At 35.2% G+C, this 19,075-nt stretch overlaps 1 protein-coding gene across 2 annotated transcripts in view; it reads left to right on the forward strand.

Annotated features, from left to right (window-relative positions):
- Positions 1–17,859, forward strand: part of KIF5B (kinesin family member 5B) — a 34,227-nt gene extending 16,368 nt beyond the window's left edge. Inside the window, exons 11-26 of one of the 2 annotated variants that reach the window (XM_030444330.1) lie at positions 56–204; positions 1,490–1,683; positions 2,460–2,528; positions 3,622–3,828; positions 4,934–5,077; positions 5,717–5,902; positions 6,763–6,880; positions 7,189–7,250; positions 7,382–7,491; positions 7,677–7,778; positions 9,832–9,892; positions 10,000–10,071; positions 10,248–10,352; positions 10,788–11,004; positions 12,831–12,963; positions 15,306–17,859. In XM_030444330.1, the coding sequence (XP_030300190.1) occupies positions 56–204; positions 1,490–1,683; positions 2,460–2,528; positions 3,622–3,828; positions 4,934–5,077; positions 5,717–5,902; positions 6,763–6,880; positions 7,189–7,250; positions 7,382–7,491; positions 7,677–7,778; positions 9,832–9,892; positions 10,000–10,071; positions 10,248–10,352; positions 10,788–11,004; positions 12,831–12,963; positions 15,306–15,312 (1,936 nt within the window). In that variant the 3' untranslated portion in view covers positions 15,313–17,859. Of the gene's footprint in view, positions 1–55; positions 205–1,489; positions 1,684–2,459; positions 2,529–3,621; positions 3,829–4,933; positions 5,078–5,713; positions 5,903–6,762; positions 6,881–7,188; positions 7,251–7,381; positions 7,492–7,676; positions 7,779–9,831; positions 9,893–9,999; positions 10,072–10,247; positions 10,353–10,787; positions 11,005–12,830; positions 12,964–15,305 lie in introns of both variants that reach the window. The other variant, XM_030444329.1, reaches the window with a different exon arrangement.
- The last annotated feature ends 1,216 nt before the right edge of the window (positions 17,860–19,075 follow it).

The following is a 19,075-nucleotide window of genomic DNA, read 5'->3' on the forward strand; positions in this document are numbered from 1 at the left end:
AATTCCTTTATTTAAAAATTACATTTCAAGAGCTTTTTGCTTTTTTTCTATGTAGAGCAAAGACCATTAAGAATACAGTCTGTGTCAACGTGGAGCTCACTGCAGAGCAGTGGAAGAAAAAGTATGAGAAGGAGAAAGAGAAAAACAAGACTCTGCGTAACACCATACAGTGGCTGGAAAATGAACTCAACAGATGGCGGAATGGTGAGAAGGAATTAGATTTTTTTCTGTAAATTTTAGGCAAGACAACAGGCACTGAATAAGTCTCCAGGATACCAAAAGTAACTAAGAGCACTATGCAAGACAGTAACGAGGACATTAGCGATAGAATATTTAGTTGACATTGGAACTTACTTTTTACTATATTGCAGCTGGAACAACTTCTTACAGGGGCATATGTCATTGTTTAATGCTGGGCAAATGACAAGTGTGTCTGAAAGTATATTGGCAGTAGGTTCTTCAGATGTGGTTTACTAGCAGAGCTAGAGAGAGTTGCATACGTTATAAAACTTTTTTTGGGGGGGAGAAAAAATCAGATGCAGAAACTTAAACTCTGGTTTGGTTTGCTAATTCAGATCACTATTACACATGCTTGTCCTCATTTAAAACTCAAGTATGTTCATAGGCAAAAAAACCCACCTCAAACCCCAAATTGCTGGCTGTACAGAATGTGTATTCATTCTTCCTGAATAATTACCAGTTAGAGGGGCTGGCAAAATGCAAGTCATATGAAGCCTTAAATTCAGAAAGGTAGGAACACAGGTGATACTTACAGATGTATTCTGAAGTCTGGCAGCTATAGAAATTGATACTGCAATCTTGTAGACAACTGCACCACATTCTGATGTAAACCTGAGAAAAATGGGCTTGCTTAAATAAGTTTAGTAGAGTGTGGTGTTTTTTTTTTTTAATTTTTTTTAATCTTTTATAGAGATGGTATTAGGCCACACCTGAAATGTTAAGTAGAGTTCTTCTAGAATATTGACACAAGACATGGGAGTGTTGGAAAGGACCCATACCTTCCAGACTGCATAAAATGTTTCATAATAAGACGCTAAGGAATTTAGTTTGAGAGAAGTGTCTTGATTAGTGTGTGCTATTAGCATGTTCTCAGAAAGAAAAGGCATAGTGAAGATAAGTGTAACTTGAGCAAATTCTTTAAAAGTATGTATGGTTACCTAGCAAAACAGACTGACAAGGAAAAGGGAAAAGAAAGGGTTTTTCTACCTTCAAGTCAAGAAGGTACAGTTTGTGTGATTTTGAACTGATGGCAGAGTAACTGGATGAAATATAGTGTTCTGTGGGGTAAGCAAGAGAATTTGTATGATTTAATGGTATTTTTTTACATTTTTACTTTTCAGTCATGTGAACTTGATCAGTCATTAACTGTGGAGCTTTACTGTTTGGGAGTATGTAATATATCTCAAGGCTAACTGGAAGATGCTTCATGCCTGACTACTAAAATTAAGTATGTTATTTTTCCTTTAAGGGGAGACTGTTCCAGTTGATGAACAGTTTGACAAGGAGAAGGCCAACTTAGAAGCTTTTGCAGTAGACAAGGATATTACTGTTACTAATGATAAACCAGCTACCACAATTGGAGTAACTGGCAATTTCACTGATGCTGAAAGAAGGAAATGCGAGGAAGAAATTGCCAAACTATACAAACAACTGGATGACAAGGTATGCCATTCTTATTTAATGTGTGACCTCTTGGAAATATATCTTGAACTGTAGTATGTAATACTTATTTTGTTAGTTCAGCTTACTTAAGTGTTTGCTGGGAGTGCCTACTCTATTTCTGAAGCTTTGATTAAGAGAAATCAAAATGGCCTTATCTGGTGCTAAGCAAGTATTCGTTCTTAGTTAGTCTGCTTCCTTTGGCAAAACTGCTGGAAAATGTCCTGAAAACTTAAGTATCAGTACACAAAAAGAAAAAAAAAAAAGATAAACATGAAAGTTAGGAAAGAAAAGTTCACAAGAATCTTGAGTAGTATTTCTACTTTCTACTTTTCCTAGCTGATTGTTTGGAACAATACAGTTATTATTCCAAAAAAAGGAAAATTATGGGAAAGCAGAAAAAGGGGTAATTTGAAGACAGCAGGTTTTTTTCTTACATGTTATGTATTTTTATTTCAACGTAATTTTAAATTTAAGCAATAGTACTAAATTTGGAGAGGAGAAAAAATTCTTTAGATTTTACTTCTATCTTGGAGGTTAGAACAGCTTAGAGAAGACTAACAAAAGCACAGGTGTAAGTTGTCTTTAACATAGGTACCAGATCCAAGAGCGTAATGGATTAGTCAGTGAAATAAAAAGGATTTTTTTTTTACTTTTATTGCTTTCAATTGTATGATTGTCTCTAGAATATGGAAAAGTTAGATGCCTAACATCTGTCTCAGATTATTTTTCCTGAGTGGTATTTGTCAGTTTATTGAACAGTCTTCCTTCAACTGCAGGATGAAGAAATTAATCAGCAGAGCCAATTAGTAGAAAAACTGAAAACACAAATGTTGGATCAGGAGGAGGTGAGTTTTGCTCTTGCATCTTTATTCTACTTTTGTTTGGCTTTCCTTTAAAAGAAGTGACCAGGGAGTAGAATGCTGGTTTACCACTATACACTAGTTCTCTTTTTATTCCTTATCTAAGTGCTCTGCCTATTCATTCCCCCCACTCACACTGTGCTAATGACTAAACCTAAACCAGTTTATGTGAACCTTAAGTTTTTATGAAGATTGAAGGGATTGAAATGAGTTTTACTCAAAAACATCAGCAGTTGTTTTTTCTATGCTAAGTCAGCAGTTTGTCAAAATCGAAAATACCTTAACTTACTGTAACAAATCTGTTTTAAAGTTTACTTTTAATAAATTGCTGTTCAAAACCAGAAGGGGAAGGAGTGAAATGTAATGGCCCATAATTAAAAGGAAAAAAATGGCAGTACTTCTGTGTTCCTTCAAACCATACTTGTTAGAATATTTGAACAATGTGTATACACTTCTTGCCAGTGATGTACCTTAATTAAATGGGGAAAATTCCTATTAATAATTAATTTGTTTATTTCATTTAGCCATATATATTTTTTTAAAATAATCCTATACTGCACAGGTATTGAAAAAATAATAATCTTTCTGTACATGGCAAGAAGAAAATAGATCAAGGACTTGGGAATTTGAAGCTACTGTTCAATCTTATTTGAATAAATCTGCCTGCTCAGCAACTGTTCACTTTGTTTAGTTGTTCTTCAGTTAGCTACCTGTTAAATGCTGGGAGTTTGGTCCTGACCTGTTGACAGTTTCAGACTAATGAGTAGCATTCAGTGGCCTTTTAGAGAACTTTCTGTATCCAGTATTCATTTCCAGTTGGTGTCCTTGTGTTATGTTTTGTAAGCACTTTCTTTTTGAAGATGCTTTAAAAGCTAAAGAACTATGGATATAGATGATTGTTTGTTATACTTCCACTGTACCTGTCCATGGCATCTTTATTGCATGATGTTAAACACTAAAAATATAGATACAAGCTATTATAGTAGCTAAAAGCATTAGTAATATTCAACTTATACGTGGAATTTTCTTCATTTGTTTTTTTTGTGATTTTTTTAAATAATCCCTCTCAATGTTGCAGCTTCTAGCCTCAACCAGGCGGGACCAAGACAACCTGCAAGCAGAGTTGAATCGCCTTCAGGCTGAAAATGATGCCTCTAAAGAGGAAGTGAAAGAGGTGCTACAAGCCCTTGAAGAATTAGCTGTCAATTATGATCAGAAGTCTCAGGAAGTAGAAGATAAGGCAAAGGAATATGAACTGCTTAGTGATGAGCTCAATCAAAAATCGGTACGGAACTGGGATAAGAAATTAATGTGTTTTCAGTGTTAACTTTTGCTGTCTTATCTTTATTTCTTGCTTGAAGTAATTTAAAGCTTCTTCCCCAAGGGAAACCAGGGGTGTAAGTCAATCTTTTTTAGTTTTAACAAAGGATGATTTTCTAAAAGCAGTAAGCTTTATAACATGTGCAGTGAATGTTGACCTCGGTAGTTCTTGTCTCTTTAGTACCTATGACATTTTACTACCCGGAGAGTATTCAGAGAAATCCTGGATGTCAGATGATTTATGGTCCAGATGAATTATGGTCTTCCTATTAGGAGCAGCATGTAAAATTTAGTGGAATAGGCTAGCTGTACATGTGGATGAAGTGTGTGATTTGTTTTTTCTGTTTTGTTTGCTTGCTTGCTTGTGGTGGTAGTGTTTTAATTAGTTTGCGGATAGTCAAGTGACTCTAAATATCATAACTAATTTCCACTGTGTGTCCTGAATACCTCGATCTACAAGAAAGCAACACCTGTTCTGAGATGTAGTAAAATTAAGATGCTTCAGTGTTCTCAGTCTGACACAGCCAACCCAGGCAGTAACCATCCTTTGGCATCACTGGCTGAAACTTTCTTGCTGTAAAACTTGTGGCATTTTTTTCAAAACTGGAGAACAAAGAAGCAACTTTTGAGTATGCAAGCTGCTAAGCTGCTTTGCTTTACCTAAATATTTCCTTTATCAAAGTATGGTGAAAAGTACTGGGCTTGCTGTCCATGTATTTTTTCCTATATTTGCAGTTTTTCTACAATATTTACCTATATATAACTCTGAATGCCATTTAATAATGTTGATGTGAATTCTGTTGCAGACTTGTAAGACTGTATTTTGTGAGCTGAAACCCTCTGTCCCCGGTACTTTATATTTCTTTGAAAATAAATACTGTCATTCTAGGACTTCTTAATTTTTTCTATAGGATATATTCACATAGGTTGATACTAGTCTGGTTTTAGACATAAAAATTGAACATTTCAGTAGGCAACCTCATGTTGCTGTAGTGAAATAAATAGTATAAAAGCGATTCTAAAAACAAAAGTATGTTCTATTTATTAAAGTGTAATTTCTTTTACTCTAGATCACTCTAGCCAGTATAGATGCAGAGCTTCAGAAACTTAAAGAAATGACCAACCATCAGAAGAAACGAGCAACAGAAATGATGGCCTCCTTACTAAAAGATCTTGCAGAGATAGGAATTGCAGTAGGAAACAATGATGTCAAGGTAAGTATGAGTTGGAGTGATTTTTAATGCCATGTGTTACACACATATGGTGTGTACAAGCAGGGTCAGTTTTCTTAGTATGGCAAAAAATGGCCACTCTAAGAATCTTCATATATCTACTGATTTGGACATAAGTTTATGCATGGCTTGTACTGTGACTTAATCAGGTTCCAATCAGAATTTGGTTGTGTGAAGACGAGAAAGCAGATGTGTTTTATTTTTTTGTTTGAAGCGGTGTCTTCATTCGTGCTGTTAAACTTCTACATGAAATGGTCATAATCAGCATCACTGTGGAAATATAATGCTGACCTACAGTGTCAGTTAGGATTGTACTTATATTAAAAATTGAATGAGGAGCTAAAATAAAAGAAAAATCTAAAAGATTACCATAGGACACTAATGTAAGCAGTGTTAGAAATCCACAGTGAACTGTCTTTCTCTCTTCAAGTGACTCGTTATCTTTATGCAAACTTCTAAATAATCTGAACAATAAAAAAAAAGTTTTATCTTGATGTTTAAATGTTCTGATTTTTAGTCAAGGCAGGGGATGTGTGGTGTGCACTAAGTTAGTCCAGCTCATTTTTAATTTTTTTTTTCTATCTGAACTCCCTAAATGTGTCATTCAACACATTTCAGCAGCCTGAGGGAACTGGCATGATAGATGAAGAATTTACAGTTGCAAGACTATACATCAGTAAGATGAAATCAGAAGTAAAAACAATGGTAAAACGTTGCAAACAGCTAGAAGGCACCCAAGCTGAAAGCAATAAGAAAATGGAAGAAAATGAAAAGGAACTGGCTGCTTGCCAGCTCCGTATCTCACAGGTAATTTTTTTCTTTACAGTGTACACCCTAAATGTTCTTTCAAATTCATTAACCTGCTGGGAAAGAAGTTGCAATTTCTTTAACATAGTACATTGTGATCAAAGTGCCATGAGACTCAACTGTATCCTCAGTACTCTCTTCAGTTAGGATGCTTCTGAGAAATCGTGTGACTGGATGTCACAATGTCTGCAGTATGTCTCTCTGTAGCCTAATAGTGCTTATGTATCACTTGGTTTAAATACCAGGGTCCATATGTTCACTATCACAGGATCCTTTACAAATACAAGTCTTAGAGAAGCAGTGGGTAGTGAGCACTCTGCCTATGAATTCATCAAGTTGGAAGTGAGAGAGGTAACAGTAGCACACTAAAATCACAGTAGGCTTGCATAGCAGATTAAATTTACTTCTAATGTGAGAAGACCATTTTGATGTGACTGTTAGAAAGAGTTAGTAATGTGACTTCTTACACTTGCCAAATTATGATTGACATATGCAAATTTTCTGTATTTTGTTTTACATAAAGATACTATTTTTTTTAAATCAGGATATGCATATTTCAGTGCAGTCTTCTAAGTACAGCAGGTCTCTCTTGCCTTTAATAGTATTTACCATTCAAAGCATCTTTTCTCCCAGCCAAAAGTATATTTCATTCCAATCCAGAATAAAGACATTGTCTTACAGGCTACACTACAGATCTGCATGAGTAGTTGCATTCTTAGGATTTCGATGGTACAATTTTTGTTTTTTGTAATAATTTTTTTGAGATTAGGTTAATAGTTAAAAATAAGTATAAACTGTTTATGCAGATGTAAATCCATGATATGTAGTTCCAAAGTAAATGAATCTTTCCATTCTACAAGCATGAAGCCAAGATCAAGTCATTGACTGAGTATCTTCAGAATGTGGAACAGAAAAAGAGACAACTGGAAGAGTCTGTGGATTCTCTTAATGAAGAATTAGTTCAACTCCGAGCACAGGGTAGGAATTGCCTCCATACACTCTGTCCACCACCATTTAAAGTATATAAATAGGAAGTTGTTCTATTCTCTTGAGATTGAAGAGTATACCTGTAGAATGGCTTTTTGCTACTGTAGGCTTAATGGGAAATCAAATAATGTAGACTTAATGGGAGAGCATGTGGGCTGTTTGAAAGAACAGCTATGGATAGGGGACTTATTCCAAATTTTAAGGTGTTGGGAAGGGAAGGGGGAATTAACTCCATCTTCCCTGTTATTACTTTGTTACATCTCTGAAACGTGTGTGTTTTCATTTTCTATCCCTGCTAGAAAAAGTCCATGAGATGGAGAAGGAGCACTTAAATAAGGTTCAAACTGCAAATGAAGTCAAGGTAAGTTAATTTCATCATTAAGAAACAAAAAAACACACAACAAAACAAAGAAAAACAAACAAAACACCAACAAACAATGGAAGTACATCAGCTTCTTAAAGCATACAATGCATGCTGTTTTTTTCTAATAGCAAGCTGTGGAACAGCAAATCCAGAGCCATCGTGAGACACATCAAAAACAAATCAGTAGCCTGAGAGACGAAGTTGATGCAAAGGAGAAACTTATCACTGAACTTCAAGAGTAAGTAACTGTCATTATTTTAGCAGTGCCAAATGTCTCTGGACTGTGTGGATAGAAAAGCACAGTATGGAGGGATGGAAGTGGCCAAGGTTTCCTCTAGCTGTGTCTCTCTAACTTTTCTTGTTTTACTGAATGTCCTGTCTGATGGGTTCAGTTGTGATATAATATCTACTTTCTGTGCTCAGCCAAAACCAGAAGATGATGCTTGAACAGGAACGTCTTAGAGTTGAGCATGAGAAGTTGAAAGCGACTGATCAGGAAAAAAGTAGAAAACTGCATGAACTGACGTAAGTGATAGTGGAGCATAAAACAAATATTTGTGGGAACACTTGCATTTTAGAAAGTAGTGACCTAATATAATGAAGTGGCTCTCAATGTATGAGATGCCTATTCATGAAGGCTCTGCAGCCTGTTTTTAACTCAACTTTTTTAAAACCTTTCCACTTCCAGTGGAAAGTTAAATGATGAAAGATATGAAGGCCGCAATTTTTTCTTCTTTATTGTGCTGTGTGTTGGAATAATTAACCTTTCAATTTGCATCTAAGTGTTGCATGCTCTTAGGACTGCTAAAGGCTTGCAACAGTTCCCTTACTGTTGCTTTTTTTGATTTTTATGTTCCCTTACTCTTTTTTTTGGTGGTGGTCAGATATGTTTTAACTAGTTAAGTGGCTCTAATTGGCTTATTCTTGACATTAAACACCTGCTTACTTCGTTGAGTTAATACAGTGTTTTAGTGAATTAGAGCCTAAAAAGTGCCTGCAATAATTAGAATTGAATTCTGCTTGCAAGTAAATATTCAAGAGTCAAGATGAAAAACAGTTCTCAACTTCTAGAAAACTGACCATAATCTCCAGTAAATGTTTGTTTCTAGATTATCACTAGCAACTCCTTTCTGTCATCGATGGATTTATCTTTACAGAAGTTAAAAATACATTATACATTAAACTTTTTCAAAGTGCATGCTTTTTGGCCATGTTTAAAAACACCCAGTGGCTTTCAGGTTTTTATCATAAAATTTGAAATAATCAGAGGGACCTTACTGGTCTGTACTGGCAACCAATAAGCAATGCTTTTTTTTTTTTTTTTTTTTTCTTTTACCCTGTTGTGAAATACAATGTTGGTTTAGCTGACTAAAATATTAACAGTACTCTGCTCTTCTGAATCCATCTTACTCCATTTTATTTGTCACAATGATTACAAAAGTTACATCAGTAAAGATACGTTATCTTTTCTTGTAAGATTTGACATGTTACCACATCATTGCTTTTTATTTCAGTTTGCAGGCTAAACTATATATATCATTGATCCTTTAAAGGCACTTGCAATATTAGAAACTTTCCTCTTCAAAAAACTTGCAGAGAAGCACTAAAAATTAGTTTGGTGTTCTGTGTTTTCATCCAGTCTTTCTGAATCCAGTTATTCTCCGTTGTATGTCACAAACATGCATGGCAAATGACAGGCCAGAAGTAATGCAGATTATTCACCTTTTTAAAATTTATTTTTATTTAGACTTGTGTAAGATTCCTGGAACTACTTTTCCAGTGAGGTTTGGAAAATTCATAGGATGCTGAAATGTTCTTCAGAATATTTTATTACCTCAGATGTTTAACCATTTAGCTGTGAACTAGTAGTGGAACTGGGCAAGTGAGGAGAAATTTCAAGCAGAAAAGATGTTTTTTGGCTGCTCAATAGGAACTGACCTTCCTGCAGTCCCTGACTCTCCTCTTCCAACCTTAAGTCATAAAAAAGAGAAGTCCACATTTGTTTCTTGTTATCCTGTCATCTTAGTGATTACACTGCCTTATAATTCTGAAACAGAACATTAGCAATGCAGTAAATGCCATCATGTTAAATAGGAAGACAAAAGTTCTGTAAAGTGATGATCATTAGGATTATATTCCTCTAAAATTGTTGTTTTTGATGCTAGCTTTGGCAAATATGTTGGGGAATGGGGTGGTAGAACTAAACAATGAAAAGAATCCTTAATCTGTCACATGATACTTCTAATCTCAGTTGGTCAGAACTAACAACATACATAGGATAAGATCTATCCAGCTATTCATCCTAAACCTGACTCAGAATGTTTCTTTACCTGTTCTAGATACATACAATTTAAGTCTCTGAATGTATTCCTTCTTCTTTTTATGCAACTCTCCCATTCAGACACCACCCTATATGGATGTCTGAGTGTGGTGTCACCTGTTGGTTACATCCTTAACTTAGGACTTCTACTGAAAGACATTTTTCATTTATACCATTTAGTTTTTATCACTAGTCTCCTAAGCTATCAACGGTCCCAATTTTGCTTGGATGTTTGAGAACCAATTTGTTCTCTTTTAGGGTTATGCAGGACAGACGGGAACAAGCGAGGCAAGATTTAAAGGGTTTGGAAGAGACTGTGGTAAGATAGCCAAGATGCAAATGTCAATACATGCCTTTTGTTTTTCCGTCAGAGCTATTTTCTGAACTTTTTTTTTTTTTTTTTTAATTTACTGTCCTTAACTGTAGGCAAAAGAACTTCAGACTCTTCACAATCTTCGGAAGCTGTTTGTCCAAGATCTTGCTACTAGAGTGAAAAAGGTAATGTGATACTATAGTAAAGCTTGATGTTTCTGAGAATGCTACATAAATTTCAGTTTAGAACTTAATTAGGAATTGATTTCTATGTGGCATAAGTCTTCTGGCTCAATGTTAAAATGCAAGTTAAGATTTGTACTCAGCCTCCTCTCTCCCTCCCCTTGTCTTTATTACTGCAGAGTGCTGAGATTGACTCAGATGATACAGGAGGCAGTGCTGCTCAAAAACAGAAGATTTCCTTCCTTGAGAATAATCTTGAACAGCTTACAAAGGTTCACAAGCAGGTACAAGGAGGCTTATTTCAAGTTTTAAATAAAAAAAAATTACTTAAGGTGAATTCTTATAGAAGTGACTGCATATTGGACATAAAGTAACTTTTATAATTAAATGCTTCTACCTTGAGTGTGTCTCTTGATATAAAATAAAACTAACATTTTCCTGTAAATCAGTAGCTCTGTTAAGTGCATGTGGGTAGCAAAATAGCTGCATTTAAACTGAAGAAGTTAGTGTTTGGAGTTTGTATATCAGTCTAGTGACTATGTTGGGTAGCATGTTCTTCCACAGCAACTGATTTTCAAATTACAATCTTTGTTGTACTGAGATGTACTAAAAGCTTGATCAAAGATAATATGGTAGCCCTGTTCAGGGGCAGGAGGGTGTCTGATTGGCACTCCTTTTGAAGAGAAGTATGAAGAAAATAATCCATTTTGGTTTTGTAGCTGGTACGTGACAATGCAGATCTTCGCTGTGAACTTCCTAAACTGGAGAAGCGACTTAGAGCTACAGCTGAGAGAGTTAAAGCTTTGGAGTCTGCACTGAAGGAAGCCAAAGAGAATGCTTCTCGTGATCGAAAACGGTATCAGCAAGAAGTAGATCGTATAAAGGAAGCTGTAAGATCCAAGAATATGGCCAGAAGAGGACATTCTGCGCAAATTGGTTAGTAAAGTATCCCTTGTTCCTAAAGCTTCATCTGTCGTCTGATTATTTTTATTTTTTTTTAATCTTTGTGCATTTGTGTATCTTTAATTGCATTTGTTAACGTGGTGTGTTTTCTATGATGAGTTATATTTTGGTTAATAAGTTGTGTGTTGGTGGTATATGGTTGTTACACTTTTAAAATTTATTTTAAATGGGTCTCTTCCTGGTAGCTGGATTTTTATACATGCTGGGCAAAGCTTATAAACCTTGAATTCTAGCCTGAATGTGTTTCTTGTCCTGAAACAAATCAATACCCTGAATGTGAGCTTTAAGTCTGAAACATCATTCCAAGTTCCAAGACTAAGTAGATACTCCAAAGCAAGGAGGAGGTTAAGCCATCACCCTCAACAACAACAACAACAACATAATTCTCTTGCTGTTTCTTGATCTCTCAGGGGGGAAGGAAGGAGGGCAGGAGGGTGGGGTGACAGGTGGCAGACAGAAACCCTCAACTAACATCCTAAGATTCCAAGTTACCTTTTTGGTTCTTTGAAAACATAGTGCTCCATAGCCCTCCCTGGAGTAGAAAGATGAAAGAAATCCAGAAATCTGTAGTAATAGTGTTTCTTGCTGTGTGGTGGGAAGGTTCTCATATTCCCTTGGTTCTCCAACTGCCAATAGTCTGTCAAGTGCTGAGGGCCAAGAGAGGGTGTGATGTGTGGAGGACTTAATTGTGCATATTAAGTTATTCTTGTAGAAGTAACTGTGTGTTCCAGCCTCTTATTTGTCTTGTGTCAGGGCTACGGTAATCAGTATTCTTCTCTTAAATGTTAATGCAACAGCAATGGGCACTGCAGTTAAACTTCTCGTATTCTGTAGGTCTGCAAGGAGATGTTGCAGAATAAAGTTCATAATTTATTTTTTTTTGTCATTTCAAATGGTAGCAAGAAGATGGGTTCTTCTCTGTCTTTTTCTCTCAAGTGACTTCCAAGACAAACAGAATTCACTAGTGAACTTACCAGAGGTATAAAGCCTCTTGTACTTAAACATCTAGATGAGCTAGTCATGTCTTACTGGAGATCAGCTTCTTGTGATACAGAAATTGAGAAGTGTTCCTCTGATGCACTTGCTACCTGTAGATACTTTATATCCACTCTTACCTGCTGCAACCTTAAATGATTCTGTTTAATGTTGCAGAACTTTGTAAGTCATTTTGCCTGTCCTGTTAAGAGCTAGTGCAAAACTGATTGAAAATATAGGCTGTTTATCAAAGTGAATTACCTGTTAAAACTATAGCTTTTAAATTCTGTAATAGAGTAAGCTTTATTTCTATATGATGGTAAAAAGTTGATGGAGCAGTGTTACCTGTGGATTAATCAGTACTCAGAACCACTAGCAGAGCAGAGTAACTAGTGGTTTATCAATTAAATTGATGAGGAAAATACAGCAGGACAACAATTCCTTACAAATACAAAACCCTCAGGAAGCTTTGTCTAGCAATGTGCCTTACTTGAGTTCTCATTGCTGAGAAATAGGGTTCTCACAAGGAAATACATCAGGTGGAACAGGTAATGCATATGAAGAGAATAGTTTTCAAAACTTTTGTTAGCTTTATTTCTAATAACAATAAAAGCAAAACCTGGTCTATTTTCATTGCTTGTTATAGCTGACACTAATGTGTTAGGTTTGCAGAATAGTATCTCCTAAACTTTTTTCTTATTCAAAGTGCATTCAGTTTTGGTTGCTACATTTGGGAGATTATAAAATAAAACCTTAATAAATTTGAATAATCAAAGGTAAAATTGTGATGTATGTAACTGTAAGTCACATTTGTTTTCCTGCAGCTAAGCCTATTCGTCCTGGCCAGCATCCAGCAGCTTCTCCAACTCATCCAAGTGCAATTCGTGGTGGAGGTGCATTCACTCAGAACAGCCAACCAGTTGCACTGCGTGGAGGGGGAGGGCGGCAAGACAAAGTGTAAGTTTGTCTTGTAGAAATGTTTAAATGTGTGATTAAACCACTTTGTATTAATTTTATTACAGTTTGTTCTGTGGCATAAAAAACACTCAAATACTCAGATTAACTTCTTTTTTTACAGAATTTTATACTTAGAGGAACCGTATACATGTACACCTGACTAGTGCTGCTGCTGCTGCTTTTGTTATAAAAATGGTGTTTGTTGTTAAATGGTAATTCTGGAGTTGTGCTACTGGAGCAGAGCAAAAGCTGGAAAGATGGTTACCAATCACAGCCAGTAGCTACTGTTTGGGAAAGGAGTGGACAGTTTAACAGTTTAAATTCTTTTGGCTTGCTAGATCTATTAAATATGGCTTTCTTCAGACAACATTCAGCGATGAAATAAAAAATGTGTTTATTTGCTGTTCTTAATATGTTTGCGCAATGTTTCCTGTGTCAGTAATTTGGAAGTATTTAACAGGAAAAGTCATATCTTCATCCAGTAAATTGAAAATGTTAGCCTAGCTAGAATACAGTTATAGTAACTGAAATGAATAGATGCACTTAGCTGACAGTGTCTCTAACCATGTAAGTTATTACATCTAGTCTGGTACTTTAATATGCTTGAGTTGCTCACAGAACCACAACTCTTTAGTAATGCCTGCAGTAATGCTTTCTCACATTCTTTGTCATCATCATAACTTTTTAGCATTTGTATAAAATCTTCTAGGCATTCCCTCAAGTAAGGTTACCTGCATCTTCAGTTTGGCAATACTAAAATAATTGTGTGGGCTTGAATCCTGTATTTCCCTTCTGAAGGACTTCAAAGCAGCTTATATTAATTTTGTTTGTTTGTCATCTTAGTGGCTGACTGACTTTTCAAAGCTTTCTCTCCAATTTAGTGAAAAACTAGGCTATAGTACTAGTTAGAGTACCTGGTTCTGTTCAGTGGTGTCTCTTAGTATTTAAGAGGCTGAAGTGATACATTCCTTGCTATGTAACCTTGAGTAATACTTAACCTCCAGTGGCTGAGATGCTGGCAATTAATGGATCTTGATTATGTTGATATGGTGAAATTAATCTTCGGCTACTTTGTCTACATGGGCCATCTAGCTCAGACATATAATGTAGAGGTATTTTAAAGTATGATTGTATTGGTATTAGGTATCATTGGTATTATTTATATGAATTGGTATTATTTTAAGTGCTTCCTTTATCCTGTGTTTGCACATACTGTCATGTTGCCTAGAATTCTATTTGAAGAGAGCCTGTTTAGTCTCATGCTTCTTGAAGAGTACTTAGTATAGCTGATAGAATCAATAATAACTAAATTCTGAGCTTGCATCTGCTTTAAAGAAGAGCTTTCACTGAGGAATTTAGGTTGGAGATTTAGCACTTTGATTTTTTGGACTACGTGTAGATAGATAAAGAATGAGTAGAAAACTGGTAATTAGTTGTTAGAACACTTTAAACAAACAACCAGTAAAACTCCAATGTAACATGTTTACAGAATCCCTTAAGCAGTTGTAAAGCTTTCATGTAGTTCTTCTAATGTCAGCATGTTGCCTTGCTGTAGAACCAAGCAGAGCTTAGCACTTTAAGGCAGCACTTTAAGTGATCATAATCTATTTGACTTTTCCTGTCTTGTTTTCGGAAGAATCTGTTCCACATGGAAATAAAGGAACAAAACTCTTTGAACTTTACTATTAAATATAAGGGTTTTTTGAGCTTGTGTATACTCAGGGAGTCGGATCTTTTTTTCTCTGTCGTAATGTCTGTTACAGTTCTTTTGGTGATTAATACAGATACTGAGCATCTGAACTTTTGGTTAGAGAATAAAAGTTTTGATACAGTAACAACATAATGTACAAGTTTACATTTGGGGACCACTACTTAACAAGTTATTCTGGAAACATTAAAAATAGAGAGTAAATTTTTATTTCCCTATGCAAATGAATGTGACATGATCTCTTCATTCCCATTTAACCTTCATAATGTAATGAAGTAAAACTTTGCAGCAGTTTGTAGGTGTTATCTATCCTGACAGTTCTCACTGGCCCAGAAAAAATAGCAACAATCATGGAAGGTGGAGTTTGTGTTTGGAATGTTTACTTTGTACAGCAAAGTCAGTATTGGATATTGTACTACTGTGTTTATAGCAGACAGCGTTTCCTAAATGCTTTGCATTGTGTAATTTCTTTATTTTAAAGCAATTTTATTAGCACTTACTTGAGTGATCTAAGAATTGGTCTTTTAAATGCTATGTAAATAGTAAATACAGTCTACTGTAAATCTAAGTAAATTAACTCTTCTTTGGCTTATGAGGTACAAGCACTTAACTCTGTTATTTTTCTAATTTACAGTTGCTGAAAAGTAAATGAAGCGTGAGGAGGATTGGATATCATGTAGAGGGAGTCATTCCATGACAATAATCTCTCCCCTTGGGGACTGTAGGATTATTTTTTGAAAATGTATAAATTATACCTGGCCTGTACAGCTCTTCCCCCTTCTACAAATTCTGTTAACTGATTTCCAAAAAAAACCAAACTAGAGTGCAATTTTGGCGTCTTGAAAAATGATATGTTACTTAAAGTGTAGCTCTGCTCATTATACAGTTTGTCTTTCATGTCTTAAATTTAGTCTGCACTGTGCCAAGCTGAATGTACGTTGAGAAAATCTTAGTTCAAATTTTCTAGCTTAATTTGTGTACATCTTACTGTCTTAGGGAATGTGTAACAGTGTTTAAGTATACTTTCATTTTTATCACTTCACATAACACTACATGTCCCACTGAATTAGAACATCACTCTGCATTGTGGTTTTCTTTTGGAATGCTCCACAGAGCATTGGAACTAAATTTATTTGTACAGTGTAAGAATACTGAAGTGTGCTTATAACAACTGCCATGAAGCACTGCGATTGCTACACCACAGACCTAAAGAGTTCAATATGAACAAGGCTGTTTAACTGTTACCTGATTAAATGCCCATTTATTGGGTGATTTAGATTTAAATATTGTACAGTAATAAGAGTAAACCTAAGTTTACAGAAAAGACTTTGGCAGTGGATTATCTCATCTGTCCTGTTCCTGATTGTACACAAAGTGCAGTCTGGTGGAGTGAAAACATTCTGCTTCATTCTGATGAGCCTGTCTATCCATTTGTCTGTATCTGTGACAGTTCATTTTCACTATTTTATAGTAGGGAAATGATCACAGTCTCAAATTTAATATTCCACTGCATATACAGTAATGGAATTTTTGGCTAAAATTTTAACTTTCAATAAAAAAACTCCAGCAACTGGACAATGAATTCCAGTACACTAATAAAGGATACAACTTTTTAAAACTGATGTATCTGGAAATACCAGAGACATGTGCTTAAAAAAATAATAAAGTGCTACCCTGAATTATATTTGTAAACTGTTTGTAAGTAGGTATATGAAATGTCCAAAGTAGGAGTTGGTGAATATTTTTCTTCTCTTTGCAATAAAGTTATGTAAAGTGGCTAACAAAATGAAACATGGGTTTTTTTGTTTCTGAGCTCCAGTACTCCCATGGAACAGAACCTGGGTTTAAAAATTTTATAGTCTAACTTTCCTACCTTACTTATAGGATCTAGCCACTATAATTTTTAGAACAGCCTTCTTCTTGATAGAAATTAATGGTAAGGTCTTTGAGAAAGAAGGAACTTAATATTACTGAAAGAATCCAATTAGCTTTCCAGACCCAGTTGGTACCAGTTGGTGTTTGGCTTGAATTTTTTTGCTGGGTTACTGTGGAAACTGTTCAGGCAGCAAATCACTTTCAACTTTTATATTATAAACAAAATATTTATATTATGATGGAGTGTAGTCAGATTTTAGACCTTGAACCACTTTTTTTCTCTACAGTATTCTGAATTTTTAATAGTTTGATATTTAAAAGCTGAGTACATCAGTCAGGAATCTGACAGTTTTGGAGTTTTCAGCTTTTAAGACTGTTCTGTTCATTCAGGCAGTCGAGCATCCAAACTTCTCATTGTTTTAGAGCATGAGTAGAGACAGCACACTGAGGAAATGAAAATAAAGGAACAGCAAACTATTTTGAATTAAATTTCTCACTGTCTGTTACCTTTCTTAGTGTTAACTGTAGGTTTTCAGGCCTTCATTCGTTAATACACAATCATAAAACCAAAAAAACCCCACTTTCTTTACAATACATTCAAATGAAGCAGGATTTTTTCTAATGCCTGTAAATGGGGGTTTCATTCCTGTGGGTAATTATCATGGGTTTTGGTGCTGAAAATTGCTGTGTTTAAAAACATATATTAGGTGGTAACTAGCCTGTAGTTCAGTGTACATCACCTTTTTATATTTAAACTTTTTGTTTTTTTAATTTTAAAACTTTTCTGAAGTTTACCAAGAACTGCCTCTTAAAATTAAAAAAAAAGCAAAAAACAAAAAAACAAAACACAAAAAAATAACAAGAAAACAGACAACAAAGAAACAACCAACTTTTTCTAGTTTCTGGTTTGGCTGTCAGCCAGACAGGACAATTACTGTTTTTTGTAAATTAAAATGTTCAGTCTATACAGGGAATGTTCAACACTGCTGTTTCAACTTGCAGTCTTTGAATGGTTCTTATTTTTTATGTTCCTCTAGATCATATTTTTTAAAAGGTGGTTTAGGATAGGAACTTGGTAAAATATTTATTTCTGATGAACAACTAAGTTATTTACATAACTTAAACAATGACTCACTACTGTGTGTAACTAAATTTGACATGAGAGGACAAGTCTACCTGTGGAATATGATTTAACTTCAGTACACTTAAAATGTATTAAAACAATTGGTTTGGGGAAGACGCCATATAGTTCTAACTTACCTGCATGCTGTAAATGTATTTGTGTTTAAATAAAGACAAGAAAACTCTTTGAATTTTGTAGATTTTTTTCAATCTTTACACTTGTTTGTTGAGTTGTCTTTATATAATATTTTCTACTTGAGAGGTGTAATGACCTGTTATCTGTATGTAAATAGTGATTATTTGAAGGGGTTGGGGTCTGGGGTTTTGTTAGTTGTTTTTTTTTTTAAAACATCAACTTCCCTGGATACAATGAGTGACACAGTTGAAGGAATTCTCCCTTGACACAGGCATTCTTCCTCTCAAGGGAGAGATTTCCTCTCCTGCTCAAAGCAGTTGTTCTCTTTCCAGTGCACTGATCATTGTCTTAGTATTTCAACTGCCTTTCAAAAACACCCCCAAAACCCTCACCAATAAACCTGACCTCTCTCTCTTTAAATAATATCTACAGGTAGTTATTTCTTAGTTGCAATCAGGAGTTTGGGTATCTAGGACTAGTGCTATATTCATCAAGGAATTATTTTTTTTTAAATGGTTGCATTCTAGGGTATGTTAAAGACAGGTTAGAGACAACTATGCTTTGTTTTTATCAGGAGCAGAAGAAAATTTAAGACCTAGAGATTGCCTTAATTCAGGTTTACTGGCAAGCAAGGAACCATAGGTGCACTTACATTCCACACTTACTTTTAAAAATCTGACTTTGAAATGAAACAGTAGAAGCTCATCAAGGGTTTGGGTGCATAATGTGCATCTGATTTAGTTTCTGAGTAACTTGAAATCCAATTTTAAAGACTTTTTAAATATGACAACATATTTCATCTGTTTTGGGATATCCAAACAATGGCTGTTTCCTTGCAGCTCTTCAGTTGGCAGATTACAAATTCTGAAAACTGTTAATTCATCTAATACCTACTGTATGTTCAGCCTGAGCAGTAGCTGCTTGTGCTTTATGTACTCCTGGTTATCCAGTGAAGGAGGGAGGTGAAATGGAGCTCTTCTGTTTTGCTAATCTGACAGAATAACAGTTGGGTCAGTTCAGATCAAGAGCTCATCTACTTAATCCTGTCTCCAGAGGTGCCAAACTAAATATCTAGAGCTTTAATATAAATATAAAAATAAAAGCATAGAGGAGTCTAGATTTAAGTCTTGCCAGTCCAGTTGTATAAAAGAAAAGATTTCAGGAGGAAGAAATTGCATCTGTAAACTGCTCAGTAATGAGCAAATTTGATGCTACAAAATATTGTGTGTGCTATAACAGGAATGTGGCTCAGTCACACCAGTGAAAGTGCT

Source organism: Calypte anna, chromosome 2 (genome assembly GCF_003957555.1).
Source record: "Calypte anna isolate BGI_N300 chromosome 2, bCalAnn1_v1.p, whole genome shotgun sequence".
NCBI classification, from domain to species: domain Eukaryota; kingdom Metazoa; phylum Chordata; class Aves; order Apodiformes; family Trochilidae; genus Calypte; species Calypte anna.